The 16,269-nt window shown below is 41.0% G+C and overlaps 1 protein-coding gene across 3 annotated transcripts in view; it reads left to right on the forward strand.

The window, feature by feature from the left end:
* Nucleotides 1-16,269, forward strand: part of MON2 (MON2 homolog, regulator of endosome-to-Golgi trafficking) — a 157,051-nt gene that overhangs the window by 42,233 nt on the left and 98,549 nt on the right. For all 3 annotated transcript variants that reach the window (XM_068276881.1, XM_068276879.1, XM_068276880.1), the window contains exons 2-8: nucleotides 812-875; nucleotides 6,192-6,319; nucleotides 8,049-8,180; nucleotides 9,682-9,811; nucleotides 11,570-11,667; nucleotides 13,879-14,004; nucleotides 14,532-14,726. In XM_068276881.1, coding sequence (XP_068132982.1) covers nucleotides 6,233-6,319; nucleotides 8,049-8,180; nucleotides 9,682-9,811; nucleotides 11,570-11,667; nucleotides 13,879-14,004; nucleotides 14,532-14,726 — 768 coding nt within the window. In that variant the 5' untranslated portion in view covers nucleotides 812-875; nucleotides 6,192-6,232. The remainder of the gene's footprint in view (nucleotides 1-811; nucleotides 876-6,191; nucleotides 6,320-8,048; nucleotides 8,181-9,681; nucleotides 9,812-11,569; nucleotides 11,668-13,878; nucleotides 14,005-14,531; nucleotides 14,727-16,269) is intronic.

Below are 16,269 nucleotides of genomic sequence, written 5' to 3' on the forward strand. Positions count from 1 at the left end.
CTGCATTAGAACACAGGCAAAATAAACTGGTAACCTGCTGGCCATGCTCTGGAACATCTAACACCTTTTATTTGTAGACAGTCCAAGGAACATAATACTAGATGTGATCTAAAGCTTGATTTTGTATCTGGTAGGATGTTCAGATTCGTGTTTCCCACCTGAAAAAGAGCAAATGCAGAGAGCGGAAGCAAGGTTACTCTTCTAAGGGTAGAAGACCGAGAGCCCAATATGGTGTAGTATGTATCAGAAGGGAGGGAAAGTAATATGAGAAGTAAGTAATATACTCACAAACCAGGGTTACCTCCAAGGCAACCACTGTAAAGGCAGGTGGGGAGAACAAGCCTGTCCCCACTCAGGATTAAGACGTCGCTCTCTGTAGATAGGAGGAAATTGCAGGGTATGTCACCCTTCCACCAAGGGTGGACTTCTAGATGTGCGGAGGTGTACAGAGGCGCCGGTAGGATAAAAGTCAATAAAAAGCAACTCATCGAGTACATGTTGCGTATTGCTCCTGTCTTTTATTGCCTGAAGATGCGAGTTCTCGCCCGTGAAACGCGTTGCGACTGTCATTAGGAGCAAACAAATAAATTGTATATTATTGGTATTATTACAAGTACGTGTGCCTATCTTTGGTTGGCTGGTCCACCACCGCAACCGAAGCAATTTTAAACTTTTTATTGACTTTTATCCTACCGGCGCCTCTGTACACCTCCGCACAAGGTTACTCTTCTGTTTATTCAATTTGTGTATGAAAAACATTTCCTTTAGTATAATATCACAGTAGCCTGATATAGTTTTTTCTATTTTCCAGGCCGCAGAATCCGGTATAGTGAAGGTGAAAAACATAGCTGCACGAAACACTGACATACTGACAGGTAATTATAATGATCCTTACCGCTGTACTATATTGAGACTGATGCTAGATTTCAGCTTGCTTCAGCAGTGTGTACCAGGAACCTAATACACCTATCAATCACCTATAAAGCAACTCTGTTCTCTGAACATACGAACATGTTCATTCTCTCCATATATCGCTGTCTCTCTCCCCACCCCCCTTATCTAAAATTTAAGAGACTGTGGTCATATGGTAATAAAAAAATTCATACAAGGCTTTCAGAGCATGCTAGTTCAAGTTGCTGGCTAGATCTGGAGCAATGGCTACAGCGCAGTAAGCCTTGTAGCGTGTATGTACAACACAGACAGTTACATGGATCTTTTCCTCTTCTAGTGACTTGTTGATAAAAGTAGTATTTATGTTTTGCAACTGTCAACTCAGATGCACATGGTTACTCTATGACATCAGATTTCACAGCAGGTAGCTCAAGTGCCATTTAGGCTGTATTCACAGTGGGACGTTGCGGTTTAATGCGACGTTAAGAGGTAACGCACTGCAAGCAGTGAGTTACCACAACGCAACATTTTTAACAAGACTTTTACGTCACACTGTGAACGGCCCATAGGATTAGCATTGCAATGCGGTAAGCTGCGTTATAAGACTTTTTAACGTGCGACCGTAACGTAACACTGTAAATGGGACCTTAAACCATAAAACTAATGGTGATCATACATGGTACCATTTTTCAATTTTTATTCGATTTGATAAATTTGTTCGATCATCCCGTTAGATCGAAAAAAAATGCATAGTTGTTTTCGAGGTACCATACACGAACGTTCGATTAGGCTGAGAATCCAGGGAAAATGATGAATATACCGAAAATTCAAATTGAGAAAAAAGATATAATAGAAAAAAATTAAATATTTGATCTAATGGTTATTTCAATCGGAAGTGACATTTTGTTTTCAACTGGAATCTTTTTTTCAGCTCGAGCTGTATTTTACCTCATGTTATCTTATGTTGTGACACCCAACGTTAACAGTAATGAAAAATATGTTTTCTTTCAGTACAAACATGCCTGTACTCTAGCCATCTTCTACATCTTCTTCACGACATACAACAGCAGACAAACTTAACAGGAATTGTTACAATCATTCACAAAAGTATGTACGCCACTGGCAGAAGGGTGCCATAGAGGCCACATAGAAAGACACTGAACAGGCATAGAGACATTGCAAACACACACAGCAGAAAGAAACAGAGAGTACTAGAGAATCCACAGAAAAGAACCAGAGGAGGAAAACAAAGACATTTAGAGAATGAACAGAGATAGAACCAGTAAGGGAAAATGGAGACTACAAGGGAACCCATCGGGCTTGATTCACTAAGACAAATAGCATGCCTTATCAAAGTTAACACGCCTTATCAGAGTAGCATAGCGAGCACTACGAACTAAAGCCTGCTAATTGGCAATGACGAGAGCTCCACTCGTCCTGCCCTGAGCCCCTGCAGGTTCGTAGTGCTTGCTATGCTACTCTGATAAGGCGTGTTATCTCTGATTATCTTTGAAACATTTCTAACAATTTAAATCTAAAAGATCTTTTCATACAATTTAACATACATGATACAATTACAATACACAATCATCAAAATTTTTCCAGCATGTCCGTTCAGATTTTTTCTCAAAAAAACGGTATAACTGTTCGAATTTCTTGATCTAAAAAAAAATTATTTTTGGCTTTAATTCGATTCGGTCGTTTAGATGGAAAAAAAACGGGAACATCGAATGTATTTATTGTACCATGTATGAGCACCATAAGGTTGCTGGGGGGGGGGGGGGAGGGGGAATGTTAATACCATATATCACTTTTTTTTAATCATTTAGGTCCAACTAAAGGCTAAAAGCAGAAGATAGACGGTACTGCCCTGCATGTGTGACCAGTTCTAACTATTTTTCAGGCTCTTTTGGCTAGAAGCAGCAGAAGAGCTGAGGTCAGAGTTCTGCCATAATAGACACGTGCCTGCACACCAGTGCACTGTGGAAAATGGCAACTCCGGCTGTTAAAGGGAACCTAAACTGAGAAGGGTATGGATTTTTCTTTTTAAAATAATACCAGTTGCCTGACTCTCCTGCTGATCCTGTGTCTCTAATGCTACGTACACACATGCGACAACGATCGTTCGTTAAGAACGACGAACGAACTTTTAATTGATGAAAGAACGACCTAAGTAAAGGTAGTTTTAAAATGTGTGTAACGATCTGATCGTTAGAACGAACGTTACATCACAGAAAGCAACTATTGCGCCTGCGCATAAAAATGAGAAGTTCCATGGAGAAATAGTGAAATGCGCATGTCAAGCCTAGTACGAACGATCGTTTCCAACGATGTACTACTTTTGCAAACGATCGTCGTTGGTTAAAATCCGCCGAGACAGAACTTTCTTTTGTAGCGATTTGGCTCGTTCGTCGTTTGCCTTAATAGTCGGTGGTTCGTTTTTTGTAACGATCGTCGTTGGTAAAGATCGGGGAACGATCGTTACAAACGACTATAGTCGCATGTGTGTACGCACCTTTATACTTTTAGCCACAACCCCTCAACAAGCATGCAGATCAGGTACTCTGACTGAAGTCAGACTGGATTAGCTGCATGTTTGTTTCAGGTGTGCGATTCACCCACTAGATCAGCAGGGCTGCTAGACAACTGGTATTGTTTAAAAGTAAACGTCCATATCCCTCTCACTTAAGGTTCCCTTTAAAGCAGGCAGAGCATTATTGAACTAGTCAGCATGGTCTTGCTGTCTGATTTTTCTTTTAGCCTTAAAGTGGATCCGAGATGAACTTTTACTTATTGCATAATTGTGTTCCTTTCCTATTGTTTGTTGGGCATTCCTCAAGCCAAATACTTTTTTGTTTTTGTTTTAATACTCTAATTCCCTATAAACTAAAGAAGCCCCACCAACAGTTTTCAGAGAGCCTTGGCAGTAGCAAGGGCTCATGGGAGCTCAGTCTGGGCAGGAGGAGGGGGAGGTATTACTACCCAGAGATTTCAGAGGCAGAGACAGAGGGGTGGAGGAGGGGGGATTAGGTTTTTTCAGTATGAGTGCTGATGGTGCAGATAAGCCTGCCTCTGTGTAATGTTTACAAACAACATGGCTGCTGTCGTATCACAGGAAGAAATAATCATATTCTGTTAACCACCCTGGCGTTCTATTAAGATCGCCAGGGTGGCTGCGGGAGGAGTTTTTTTTAAATTAAAAAACTGTTTCATGCAGCCAACTGAAAGTTGGCTGCATGAAAGCCCACTAGAGGGCGCTCCGGAAGCGTCATTCTGATCGCCTCCGGCGACCAGAATAAACAAGGAAGGCCGCAATGAGCAGCCTTCCTTGATTTGCTTACCTCGTCGCCATGGCGACGAGCGGAGTGACGTCAGCTGCCTCCGATCCAGCCCTTAGCGCTGGCCGGAACTGTTTGTTCCGGCTACGCTGGGCTCGGGCGGCTGGGGGGACCCTCTTTCGCGGCTGCACGCGGCGGATCGCCGCGGCGGTGATCGGGTAGCACACGCGGCTGGCAAAGTGCCGGCTGCGTGTGCTGCTTTTTATTTCATCCAAATCGGCCCAGCAGGGCCTGAGCGGCAGCCTCCGGCGGTAGTGGACGAGCTGAGCTCGTCCATACCGCCAGGATGGTTAAAGCAGTATGCGGACAGATTTGCTGTTTAAACCATCTAAACTGTACATAAGATATATAGACAAGTTACTTGTTATAGTTAGTGTTTCATCTCGGATCCACTTTAATCAGTGCAGCACTATAGGCTTACACCCCCATCCCCCCCAGGCTATTTTTTTTTACAATTTAGTGCTCTGTAGCTTTAATATCTTGCTGCAGAGCCATACTACTTAGCACACAAGTGATTCCTCCTCTTCCCCCCTTTTTTTTCTGCCCACCAATAGAGCTTTCTGTTGGTGCTACAGGGTTTTTTTTTTTTTTTTTTTTTTATGTGTTGTTTTTTTTTTATAAAAAAATTACTATTTTTTTTTTTATTTGTTTCACTCCTCCCTCCCCCAACAGCCAATGACATTGATCGGCTCTCATGGGCATCAGCCGTGAGCCTTTCCAGGGGACAGCCGAGTGACACGGCTTTCCCCAGTACAGCGCTGCCTTAGATCGCAGCGCAGGGCAATGTAAATAGACAATGGTTTAGCCATCTAACAGTCTCCTAGAGGCCGCTGGTAGACTGATGACGGAGCCAAGCTCCGCCACTCAAGCGGGGATGCGTGAGCGATCACCTGTACAACCTCACCCCAGGACTTGATGCCTTTCGGCATTAGGCGGTCCTGGGGCTGCCACCTTCCCGACAACTATCGGAGTTAAACGGTCGGGAAGGGGTTAAAGAGGAACTTAAGTGATAAGGGGGAAAAAATAAATCAATACATCGTAAGGTGAGAAGTTAAATAGAAGAAAGATCAAGAAATTATTGATATTCGCAATGCAATTTGTTCATATTGTTTGATCCACAACGTCATCATCTTTACTACTGGCAGACATGAAAAGAACTAGACAGCACCAACTGCCATTATCTATAACCACACCTCCTAACAATGCCATAGGCCAAAAGGTTGCTTTTTTATACACATACATATGTGCAGAAGGAGATGCCGGTTGTTTGGCAGTTAGAAACAGCTGTTATTTCCCACAATGCTACAAGGTTCACAGACAGGAAACTGTCAGGACCAAGGTCCTGACATCACACTGTGGAAGGAGTTTCACCACAGTATCAACCATACAGGCTCCCCTGATGAACTTTTAAAGAAGATTTCTCATGGGAAAAGGTATATCCGCTACTGATTGGGATAAAGTTCAGTCCTTGGTTACAGTTCCTCTTTAAAGGGAACCTTAACTGAGAGGAATATGGATGTTTCCTTTTAAACAATACCAGTTGCCTGGCAATCCTGTTGATCTCTTTGGCTGCTGTAGTGACTGAATCACACACCTGAAACAAGCATGCAGCTAATCCAGTCTGATTTCAGTCAGAGCACCTGATCTGCATGCTTGTTGAGGGGCTGTGGCTAAAAGTGTTCAAGACACAGGATCAGCAGAACAGCCAGGCAACTGCTATTATTTTAAGAGGAAGAATACATATCCTTCTCAGTTTAGGTTCCCTTTAAGCTAGGCATTTAAAACAATATTTTGGAAATCCTGCACTTTTTTTGTCAACATTTTTACTAAATTCCGCTAGATATCTAATGTTAAGTTTTTGTGCCTATTCTGTTGCCTCTTTCCACCTGGAAGTGCGCCTGACAAAGGCAAGTTCATGAGTTGTAGTGATGATTCATTTCTCTCTTCCTGTCATTCCTGAAGCTTTGAAGGAGAACAGTTCGGAAGTAGTTCAACCATTTCTCATGGGCTGCGGAACAAAGGAACCTAAAATCACTCAGCTTTGCCTTGCTGCTATCCAGAGGCTCATGTCACATGAAGTAGTGTCTGAGGTATGCCTGCTGCTCTTCTTTGCCTTACACCTTGCCTACAGTCTGCTCTAGGATCTCTATCTGCAGGACGTGGACTACTTCTGCCTATTGGAGGAAGCTCATCACAACAGCCAATAAGCCAAACACACGCAAAAAAATAATAAAAAATAAACCAAACTTACAACAAAGCTTGTCTTGTAAACAATATTTGGAAAACAGAAAAACACAACTGTAGCGTACTATCATCATCATTCTGAGTAAACATGTCAGGCAGAGGGGTACATACTACTAATACATTGAGTAACACTGGCCTAGATGCTGTAAAGCAAAACAATATATTAATAACTGCAGTTATCTCAAGTAACAGAAAATATACTTTCTATCTAATGACTGAAAAGCAAAGAAATATGGGAATTGTCATTGATGATATGTTTTACTTCTTTAAAAAAAAAATCACCATCATTTCTTTATCTTCTCTCCCCCCCCCCCCAAAAAAAAATCTCATATTGGATGCTTCATTGATCCTTTGGCTGTCACATTTAAGTGGGAGCATTCTATTAGCACTCTGGAAGCCAATGATCCACAAGTGCATGTTTCCCCTCTGTAACCCACCTATGAGAAGCTGCTCCATCGTGCGCCATGCCATCACCCCTCCCCTTCTCCATAGTAACAGTAGGCGGCACTCTGGTATACAAGAGCTGCAAATATCTACAGTGCTTATTACCTGCAGTGCTGCCCACAGGATCGAGCTGGATTGTGACAGTGACACCTGTGGTGCATGCATCTGCACCTAAAGGCCACCTGAGATGAATAGTCTGGCATTTATTTTTAATTTCTTTGAACAATGCAAGTTGCCCAGCTTTCTACCCGATCGTGTGCCTCTAATACCTTAAGCCATAGACCATTAAAAAGCATGCAGATCAGATGTCTGTAACTGGATTAGCCACATGCTTGTTTCTGGTGTGTGACTGTCACTACTGCAGCCACAGAGATCAACAGGACTGCCAGGCTACTGGTATTGCTTGAAAGAAAATAAATATACCAACCACCATATCCCTTTCACTTCAGATTCCCTTTAATAGTGAATGTGGGGGGTAGGGGAGATTTACGGTGATATAAATTCAGCACAACAAAACAGATGTATGCTGTCAATATGTTGTCATATGCACCAAACTTCCCAAGGCAAGGATATGTAGACAGCAAAGGCATCAATAGTAAATTTTAAAATGACCTTTCTATTTAAATTGGGCAGCATGGTAACTGCTTGTGTCATTGCAGGTACACTTGTTGGTTAGGGGTCCAGCTGTTCACTAGCTGTATGCTTGTTCCGACAGCCCCAGAATGTGGTTGTCAAAGCAACAAGTGAAATAAATGATTACACAAGGCTTCTAGATGGGCTGCAGCACCTTGTCAGATTAGTCTAGAATGTACAGTCCTCGTCGCATACTCTAGTTTGTGGCACTGGAACAAGCAAATGCCACTCTGGCCTAATCCAGCTCCGGAGCCAATCAAGTGATAATATTGGCAATTGTAGTGATTTGGAGAGCAGAACGGACAGCTTAGTAGGAGAAATGCCAGGATGAAAATTAGGACCATTTAGCAGGTAGTCTGTGCCCAGAGTCTGCTTAGTTTAATTACGTGTTCAACATGAATTAGAAATTGTTCTATAATAATATAACACATTGCAATGTAGACCAATCATAGAGTACATGTGTTCTGAATATAATATATATGTTTTACATCTTTAAAGGCTGCAGCTGGAAATATCATCAATATGCTATGGCAGCTTATGGAAAATGGCTTAGAGGAACTGAAGCTGCTACAGACGGTATTGGTACTGCTCACCACTAATACCGTGGTTCACGATGATGCTTTGTCAAAGGTAACAGTTGATCAATAAGTAAAGACGCTAAAACAGGGCTGTGGACTTGGTACAAAAATCATCAGACTACGACTCCTCAGTTTATGAAACGGACTCTAACTCAGACTCCAGATACCCAAAATGACTCCGACTCCTTAGTCTAATGGTAGCCACTAATGGCCAACCTTTTTCATCCAATCTTACCATTTCTATGTAATATAAGTGACTGCCTAATTTATCCACTCAGTATATTCACTTAATTTACCCTTATACTACATAGATTTGGTCAAATTGAATGAAAAATATCGGATCATTAGTGGCCACCATTATACTTACCAGGGCTGTGGATTTGGTACAAAAATCACCCGACTTCAACTCCTTAGTTTATGAAACCACGACTCCAGCTCTGACCCCAGGTACCCAAAATTGCCTCGACTCCAGCTCCGACTTCACAGCCCTGCGCTAACAGACATGAAATGTTTATAGTTTCTTGGTTATCATGTATATATTCACAATAGAAACTAATGCCATTTCCTTTCACTGTATGAGGAATTCTGCATCAAAACTCAGCATTCAGAAACGTCATAAATGGTTTCAGATGTACATATCAAGCTAATACAGAGAAAATACATACCTACTCAAATCAGGGAAGACATTTGAGATCACAAAGGTGGCACACCCATTTTTGTGCCCTCAGATAATAACATACTTTAATGGATATTTTTTGCCATCCAACTCTGTACCATTGAAATATGGTATACCCCAGAGCGCATTGCTGTTCAGCATATACATGCTGCCATTTGGAAAAATCATCAAAAAATATGGTCTGACATACCACTGCTATGCTGATGACACCCAACTATATTTATCATTTCAACCTGGCATCACAGGTCTTGCTCCACAAATAAACACATGCTTAGCTGAGCTTCAGGAGTGGATGAATGATAACTCTCTAAATCTAAATGCTGACAAAACTGAGGTTCTTGTTATGCAGTGCTGCGTAAAATGTTGGTGCTTTATAAATACAATAAATAAATCGGAGGTCAGTGCTCAACAGCAAAGCAGCTCCAGTCTCTGGGGGACAGTGGAGGATCAGAGTAGCCAGAATGGCTGTAAGGGACCAGGGTAAATTCAGGAGGCTTGAAGAAGCCCCATGTAATTAACTGGCCACATTACCATTCACTTAAGATTTCCTTTAACTATTACTAAAGTGTTTTGTTTTTGTTTTGCTTGTTTTTTTTTTTTTTTTTTTGCTCTTTATTGTATCGATCAGATGTTACTAACTTACTTTTTTCATGACACATTGAGCTTGCTATGATAAAATCAAATACCAGCCTTTTTTCACAGCCATATTTAACAAAGATGCTATTTGATGCTAATATTACTCCCTAGTCCTGTAACTATATCGACAGGACAGGATGTTTTTCAGATATGCTGTTTGGAATGGTTCCTTATGTTTTGCTGTACTGTTAAGATGATGTCATTTCAAAGCCGTGTAACAATTTCTGTTGTATATTTTCAGGCGATTGTCCTTTGCTTCAGACTGCACTTTACAAAAGATAACATAACAAATAACACTGCGGCAGCCACTGTACGCCAAGTGGTCACTGTGGTATTCGAAAGGATGGTTGCAGAAGATGAAAGGCATAAAGGTAGGTTTAAAGACAATACAAACAATAGAAAGATAATGGTGCAAGTGATAGAAATAGCTCCATGTATTTTGTGAAGCTGAGAGTGAGGAGTATGAGGTCTGGCCATATGAGGTCTGGAATCTGCTGCTCTCACAACTGCCTAAAGCTGTTTACAAGCATTTAGCAATTGTCCCCCTAAATAACTGTTGTTGATCATTTTGGGTGTCAGTTTTTTAAATGCTTGCTTTACAGCCATGCCACATTATTCTGTCCTACATAGACAGGAGGATGTGAATGAGTGAAAAGCAAAGTGGGCGGCCCCAAAATATAGCAGTCTTTAATTTTAACTTGGTCTAAAGTTGGCCACACAACATTCAATTTTTTTAAAATGGCTTTTAAATTCAAGAATTGCAATCAATTTTTCTGACTGGTTGTAACATTTCAAATATCTGACCAATGTACTACAAACGTGTGTTCGGTTTTCCCCAATTATGGAAAAAAATGATTGAAAACTCTGAAAAAATTGCTTGTATCTGTACATCAAGTAATTGACAATCTACCATACACCATTCAATATTCATATAAATTGATCAGAAAATTAAGACACTCCTGATCTTTTATCGAATAAAAACGGGAAAATTGATCAGATTTCCTGAATGAATTTAAAAATAGATTTTGATTATCTGTGTCGTATTTATCGAATTGGTGTAAAATTGGATCTATTTAATTGTATGGTGCGTGGCCACCTTTAGACTGTGCTGAGCCAGGCCACACCAGTCTGCCATGCTTGGAGTTCTGGTCTATGTGCAAAAGGTGGCTGAAGGCAGGACTGTGTGACAAAGAGTGAGCAGGTGCAGGAACGGGGAGAGCAAGCGGGTGACACAACAGTGATTGAAATCTATGCCTGGCAGGAATAATCAGCCACAAACAGGGCACCACCGCCATCTGCAAGCGGTTTAGGGGCCAGAGACTTAGTATGCGAATGGTTAAAGGAACAATGTCATGACAAATTGTAAAATTTAAAATACATGTAAACACATACAAATAATGAACCATAAATTAATTTTCTCCTATGATGCTGTCACTTTCAGTAGGTAGTAGAAATCGGACAGAACTGACAGGTTTTGGACTAGCCCATCTCCTCATGGGGGATTCTCAGGGTTTTGTGTAGTTTTAAAAGCACTTAGTGAATGGCAGTTTCTCTGTCCAGCTGCCAAAGAAAGTGTACAGCGTGCAGGGAGGCTGGCCAACATCTTTGTATAAAGGTTTTTCAGGGAGTGTCTTTACAAAGAATTAAAGCCTTGCTGAGAATCCCCCATGAAGACATAAACTAGTTCAAAACCTGTCAGATTTATACTACCTACTGAAAGTGACAGCATTATAGGAGAAAATGAATTTATGGCTCATTTTACTCTGGAGGAAACATACTTACTTCTTATTTGTATATATTTTAGAGCAAAACATGATTTTTGCGTTTCATAACAATTTAAGGGCCTGGGCTTCTGCTGTTCATTTTTGTGGACTTTCATCAATTTTCCTGGATACTTCTGTTAACACAGGTGACTCTGCTATAAATTATCTGCTAACTTATCCACTAAGTGAAGTGTGCACTTTATTACGAGAGGTTTGTCATGTCTCTGTAAATGAAAGCCAGATGTGACCTTTGTCTTTTGATAATTTGCTGTTCTTAAACATGTCGATATTCTGGTAAAACATGAGAAGATTACGGATTTGTCAGTGTGTGGAGGATTAAATCTCTTCTTTATTTATTGTATGCAGATGTTGTGGAGCAGCCTGTACCTGTCGCTGGAAACAGTAATAGGAGATCGGTCAGCACGCTTAAGCCATGCGCTAAGGATGCATACATGCTCTTTCAGGTATAAGATTCAGGCCTGTGAGCTGGCTGCATGTTGTCTATGTTTCTGTGCAGAGGTATAGTAGTAAGCAGTCTATCTTCTTAGCTGCCAGCCAGCTATGTTGCCTTGCTATGGAAAGTCTGTGTGGGCGGGTACATGACTGAATGTAAAGACTGAAATGTGCAACAATGAGCCGTGGAGGACGTGGGCCGCCTTGATGCTTGTACCACGCTGCTGTTATCCACAAAAGCTTGCTTGTTGAGATCCCAGCAGCACAAGCCGTATCGCTGTGACTGTTCTCTTTTGCTTTTTTCTATTTCTCTTCAGGAAAACCTGATCTCTATGCACAGTGTGTTTTATTTCTTTTTATATAAAAACAAAACTGTGTTCTCCCTTGTAGCCTGGTTGGTGTTATGTAGCCGATAATTTCTGTTCGTCCAGAAGGGACTCGTACTGTGATTATTATTTATACATGATAGTAGTGTTTAATGGGAGAACTGTTGGAGACGTGTGCAGTGTCCTAGCAACCAGTCAGAGCCATGCATTCACCTGATATAAGCAAGAAAGAAAAAGGTTTCTTGTGACTTGGTTGTAGTAATACACTTTTATGTTGTATTTCAAAACAGATGGCGACATTAGCCTGATGCAATAGACTCCAGTAAAGTTGCCGAGTGGCAGGCAGCCCACTGCAATGTGTTACCAGTAGTAACAGCTCCAGAACATTGCCTGGTAACCTATTACCACCATGCGTGTTACCAGTGCGTGCATTAAACCAGCAGTGCACATGGCGCTCATGGGTTAATGGGCGGTGTCCTCGCTGCGTTACTACCGGTAAAACTGATGTGGGCTACTTTACTTGCACATGGCAACTTTACCGGAGTATACTGCATCAGGCCCATTGAATGGAATATTCCTAGTCTTCCTAGTCTGCTGATGCAAGAAGCAAATCGCCTATATTTTATTTTATTTTTTTAAATCTTATGTCCATTAATGACCAGCTATTAGGACACTAAATAATAATAACCAATATATTATTAATAGATATAGTAGTAGAAATGTGCAACCACTTTAGAGTCAGCGCACTGCAATGTTACCAGTACAAACACTGGGGCAGCATTGCCCGTTAACCTATTAGGGCCGCATGCATCACCGGGGTAACATGCACGTTATCCCGGTAGATTAACGGGCAGTGCTCCTCCCACCGTTAGTACTGTAAACTTGCCATGTGCTCCCCATGCGCGGCTATCTTACCACAGTTTGGTGAATCAGGACCTGTGTCACAAAATCAGATTCCTGGCTTATTATATTACCTTGTTAAATACCTGTTTAAATTACTTCAATAGAGAGGCAAAGGACTTCAATCTGGTGTACATTTTCATAGTTCTTTAAAGGACTCTTATCATGAAAGATTGTAAAATTTAAAATACACACATATAAAATGTACTTTTCTCACAGACTAAAATGCACTATAATTTACATTTCTCCTATGTTACTGACACTTACACTAGGCAATAAAAAGCTGATACATCTGACAGATGTTGAACTAGCTCATCTCCTCACGGGAGATTCTTGGTATTCGCTTTATTCTTTACAAAAACATTGCCTGGAAAGGATCCGTACAAAGATGTCAGCCAGCTTTCCTCCTCAATTACACAGTATTTTCCAGGGCTGTGAAGTCGGAGCAATTTTTGGGTACCTGGAATTAGTGATTTCATAAACTGAATAGGCGGATGATTTTTGTACCCATTTCAGAGCCCTGCAAGGGCTGTGGAGTCGGAGTCGAGGAAACGGAGCAATTCTGGGTACCTGGAGTCGGCAGGTTTATAATCTGAGGAGTCTGAGTTGGAATCGGATGATTTTTGTACGGTGTCGGTCTCCCCAGCCCTGGTATTTTGGCAATTGGACTGAACGTCCTGCAAGTGCTTTTAATAATAAATAAATAACTGTGAATCCTCCATGAGGACTAATCCCACACGTGAGAGTTCTGTCAGATTGTTACTACTTTTTGTAAGTAACTGCTACATGGGTAAAAAAATGTTTATAGTGTATTTTGCTCTGGGAGATAAGTGCATTTATAAGCATGTATTTTACAATTTTTCACGATAGATGCCCTTTAATGTTGCAGGCCTTATTAGAATCAGATAGCTGAGCTGAAGTCTGTCCTCACTGAATTAGCAGCAGCTCGTCAGACATGTAGCAAAGTTACATTTTTATTTTGTGTGAATTTCTTAGGATCTGTGTCAGCTGGTTAACGCTGATGCTCCTTATTGGCTGGTGGGAATGACCGAGATGACACGGACATTTGGTCTGGAACTTCTGGAATCCGTGCTCAATGATTTTCCACAAGTTTTCTTACAGGTAAGAGTGCAGTGTCAGGTGCACCAACTCTGAAGGTAAAATGTACTATTCCCTTTGCAAGGTCTCCTTACTTCTGATGCTTGCATGCCAAGTCTAGTCCAGAATAATCTTACACAGTCATCTCTGTGCAGTCATTATTTGCCACTGGTGGGCTGCTTTTTTTTTTTTTTACTTTGGGCACTGGTCTGTCCTTTCCCCTGGCTTTATTTTTTTTTTTAGTATAAGCTTCATACAGACTTACCAAGAATGCAAGTCTTATGTGGACAATTTATGTCACAAAACTTGTGTTTGAAACGTTTTCTCTCATTTCTTTAATTTCCTTTTTAAGTTGAATAGGTAACCCATACTGCCCTGTAAGGCAGCTGTGAAGGCCAATTTAATGATGTTACTTGCACTTTGTGGCCATAGAATTGCAGTATAATGTTTTTATGTGCGTATATAATTGTTATTAATAAAGGCTGCTTTGCCAACCCATGATTTGCGTCTACACTATTGTGATTGCTGCTACACGCTTTTGTCTTTTACAGCATCAAGAATTTAGCTTCCTTTTGAAGGAAAGAGTGTGCCCTCTTGTGATCAAGCTTTTTTCACCAAATATTAAGTTCCGACAAGGCTCTACTAGCAATTCCTCTCCTGCTCCTGTAGAAAAACCTTACTTTCCTATTTGTATGAGACTGCTTCGAGTTGTTTCGGTTCTTATCAAGCAATTTTATGGCCTTCTGGTGAGTTCATGTTCTGTTGTATTTTTGAGATTTTTTTTTTCTTACATTGAAGAATAACACTTGTAAAATGTCATCTGCCTCTTAACCGCTAATGAATGTGCGAAACCTTCTAACGCAAAATATTTTCTATTGATAACGAATAGTTTTAATTGTATATGATGATGTTTCATTAAAGTGTAGCTTATGCTGACAGTACCTGAAGATTTTGGGATTAAGGACCTGTCTCCATTCGTCAGTTTTTCTGTGCATTTTCTACACAGGAAAACTGATAACCAATGTTAATCAATGGGCTAGTTCAGACAACTCAACGCACATAAAAACTGGTGGGTGGAGACAAATGTTAATCAGTGGGCTAATTCACACTTGAATGAGTTTTTTTCACATGCAGAAAAAAAATTAAGAGCAATGAAAAACAGACAACTTATGCAGAAAAACTGACTCACATAAAAACTGATGGGTGGAGACAGGCCCTTAGGGCTGGCAAGGACAGCATTCAGCCCTTAAAAAATAACTGCACTTACAGCATGGGTGCATAGTGACTAGCACTCTTACCTTGCTGAACTGGAGTCCTCAGGCTGAAATAAAGGGCAATCAAATATCTACATGGAGTTGATATGCCCCCACCTCTTCCGAACCATTACAAGTGAATTACATTGGTTCTTTTGGTTCTTTGATCTTAGGCTATGGTAAAGATTAGATTGTGGGATCCCCTAAAGGAACAAGTCTTTTCAGTGATACATAATAGTAAAAATGCAGTTATCTCTTTATCACCCAAATGCCAATAAATATTAAGCCTCCTACATTCGATATGTATAGATACATAGATCTGGCCACTGCATCCTAGAGCACCCACCACCACCAGACTCCACTCTGGTAGTTATAAACAAAAGTGACAGTGCATGTCTGTCAAGGAAATCTGAGAGGTAGACTGAGGATGGGGCTTTGGTAATGCGTATAAGGTTATGGCTGTACTGTCTGAAGCCTCACTCTTGCTGGGAGAAGCCCTGCTTCCCTGATCTGCTTCTTGGCTTGTTCTAAAATACAGGATATGATGTCACCTTTTTTTGGATTAAAGGGCCAGCAGGCACCATCAGTCAGATCTTCTTTTCAGTGAAGACACCGTTATCGTTTAGAGCTCAGATCCGTAAGGCTTTGTGAATACAGTAGTTCCCTCTCAAAGTTTTTTTTCCTCTATGAAGAACTTTGTTACATTACCTGTATTTCTCTGAATATATTTTTAATGTATTGGTTAGAAAGGACAGCTTGGTTGGCACCAAACGCTTTGAATGGTCAGAGATGAAGGAAATCCAGGTTTATGGCTTTGCCTGCCAGTAGACCAAACACTTTACATGGATAGCAGAATCATTGATCTGGGCACCGGACTAAATCTAATTCAGAAATCACCTTTTATTACATCCTCCACACAAAACAGATACAGACCACTTCATCAGAGGCCACAGATGGTCTTTATCTGTGGCCTCTGACGAAGTAGAGGAACACAGGAAATGGCTGTCAGGCCATCTACACTCTTAGTGCTGGTGCA

Source organism: Hyperolius riggenbachi, chromosome 3, assembly GCF_040937935.1.
Source record: "Hyperolius riggenbachi isolate aHypRig1 chromosome 3, aHypRig1.pri, whole genome shotgun sequence".
Lineage (NCBI taxonomy): Eukaryota > Metazoa > Chordata > Amphibia > Anura > Hyperoliidae > Hyperolius > Hyperolius riggenbachi.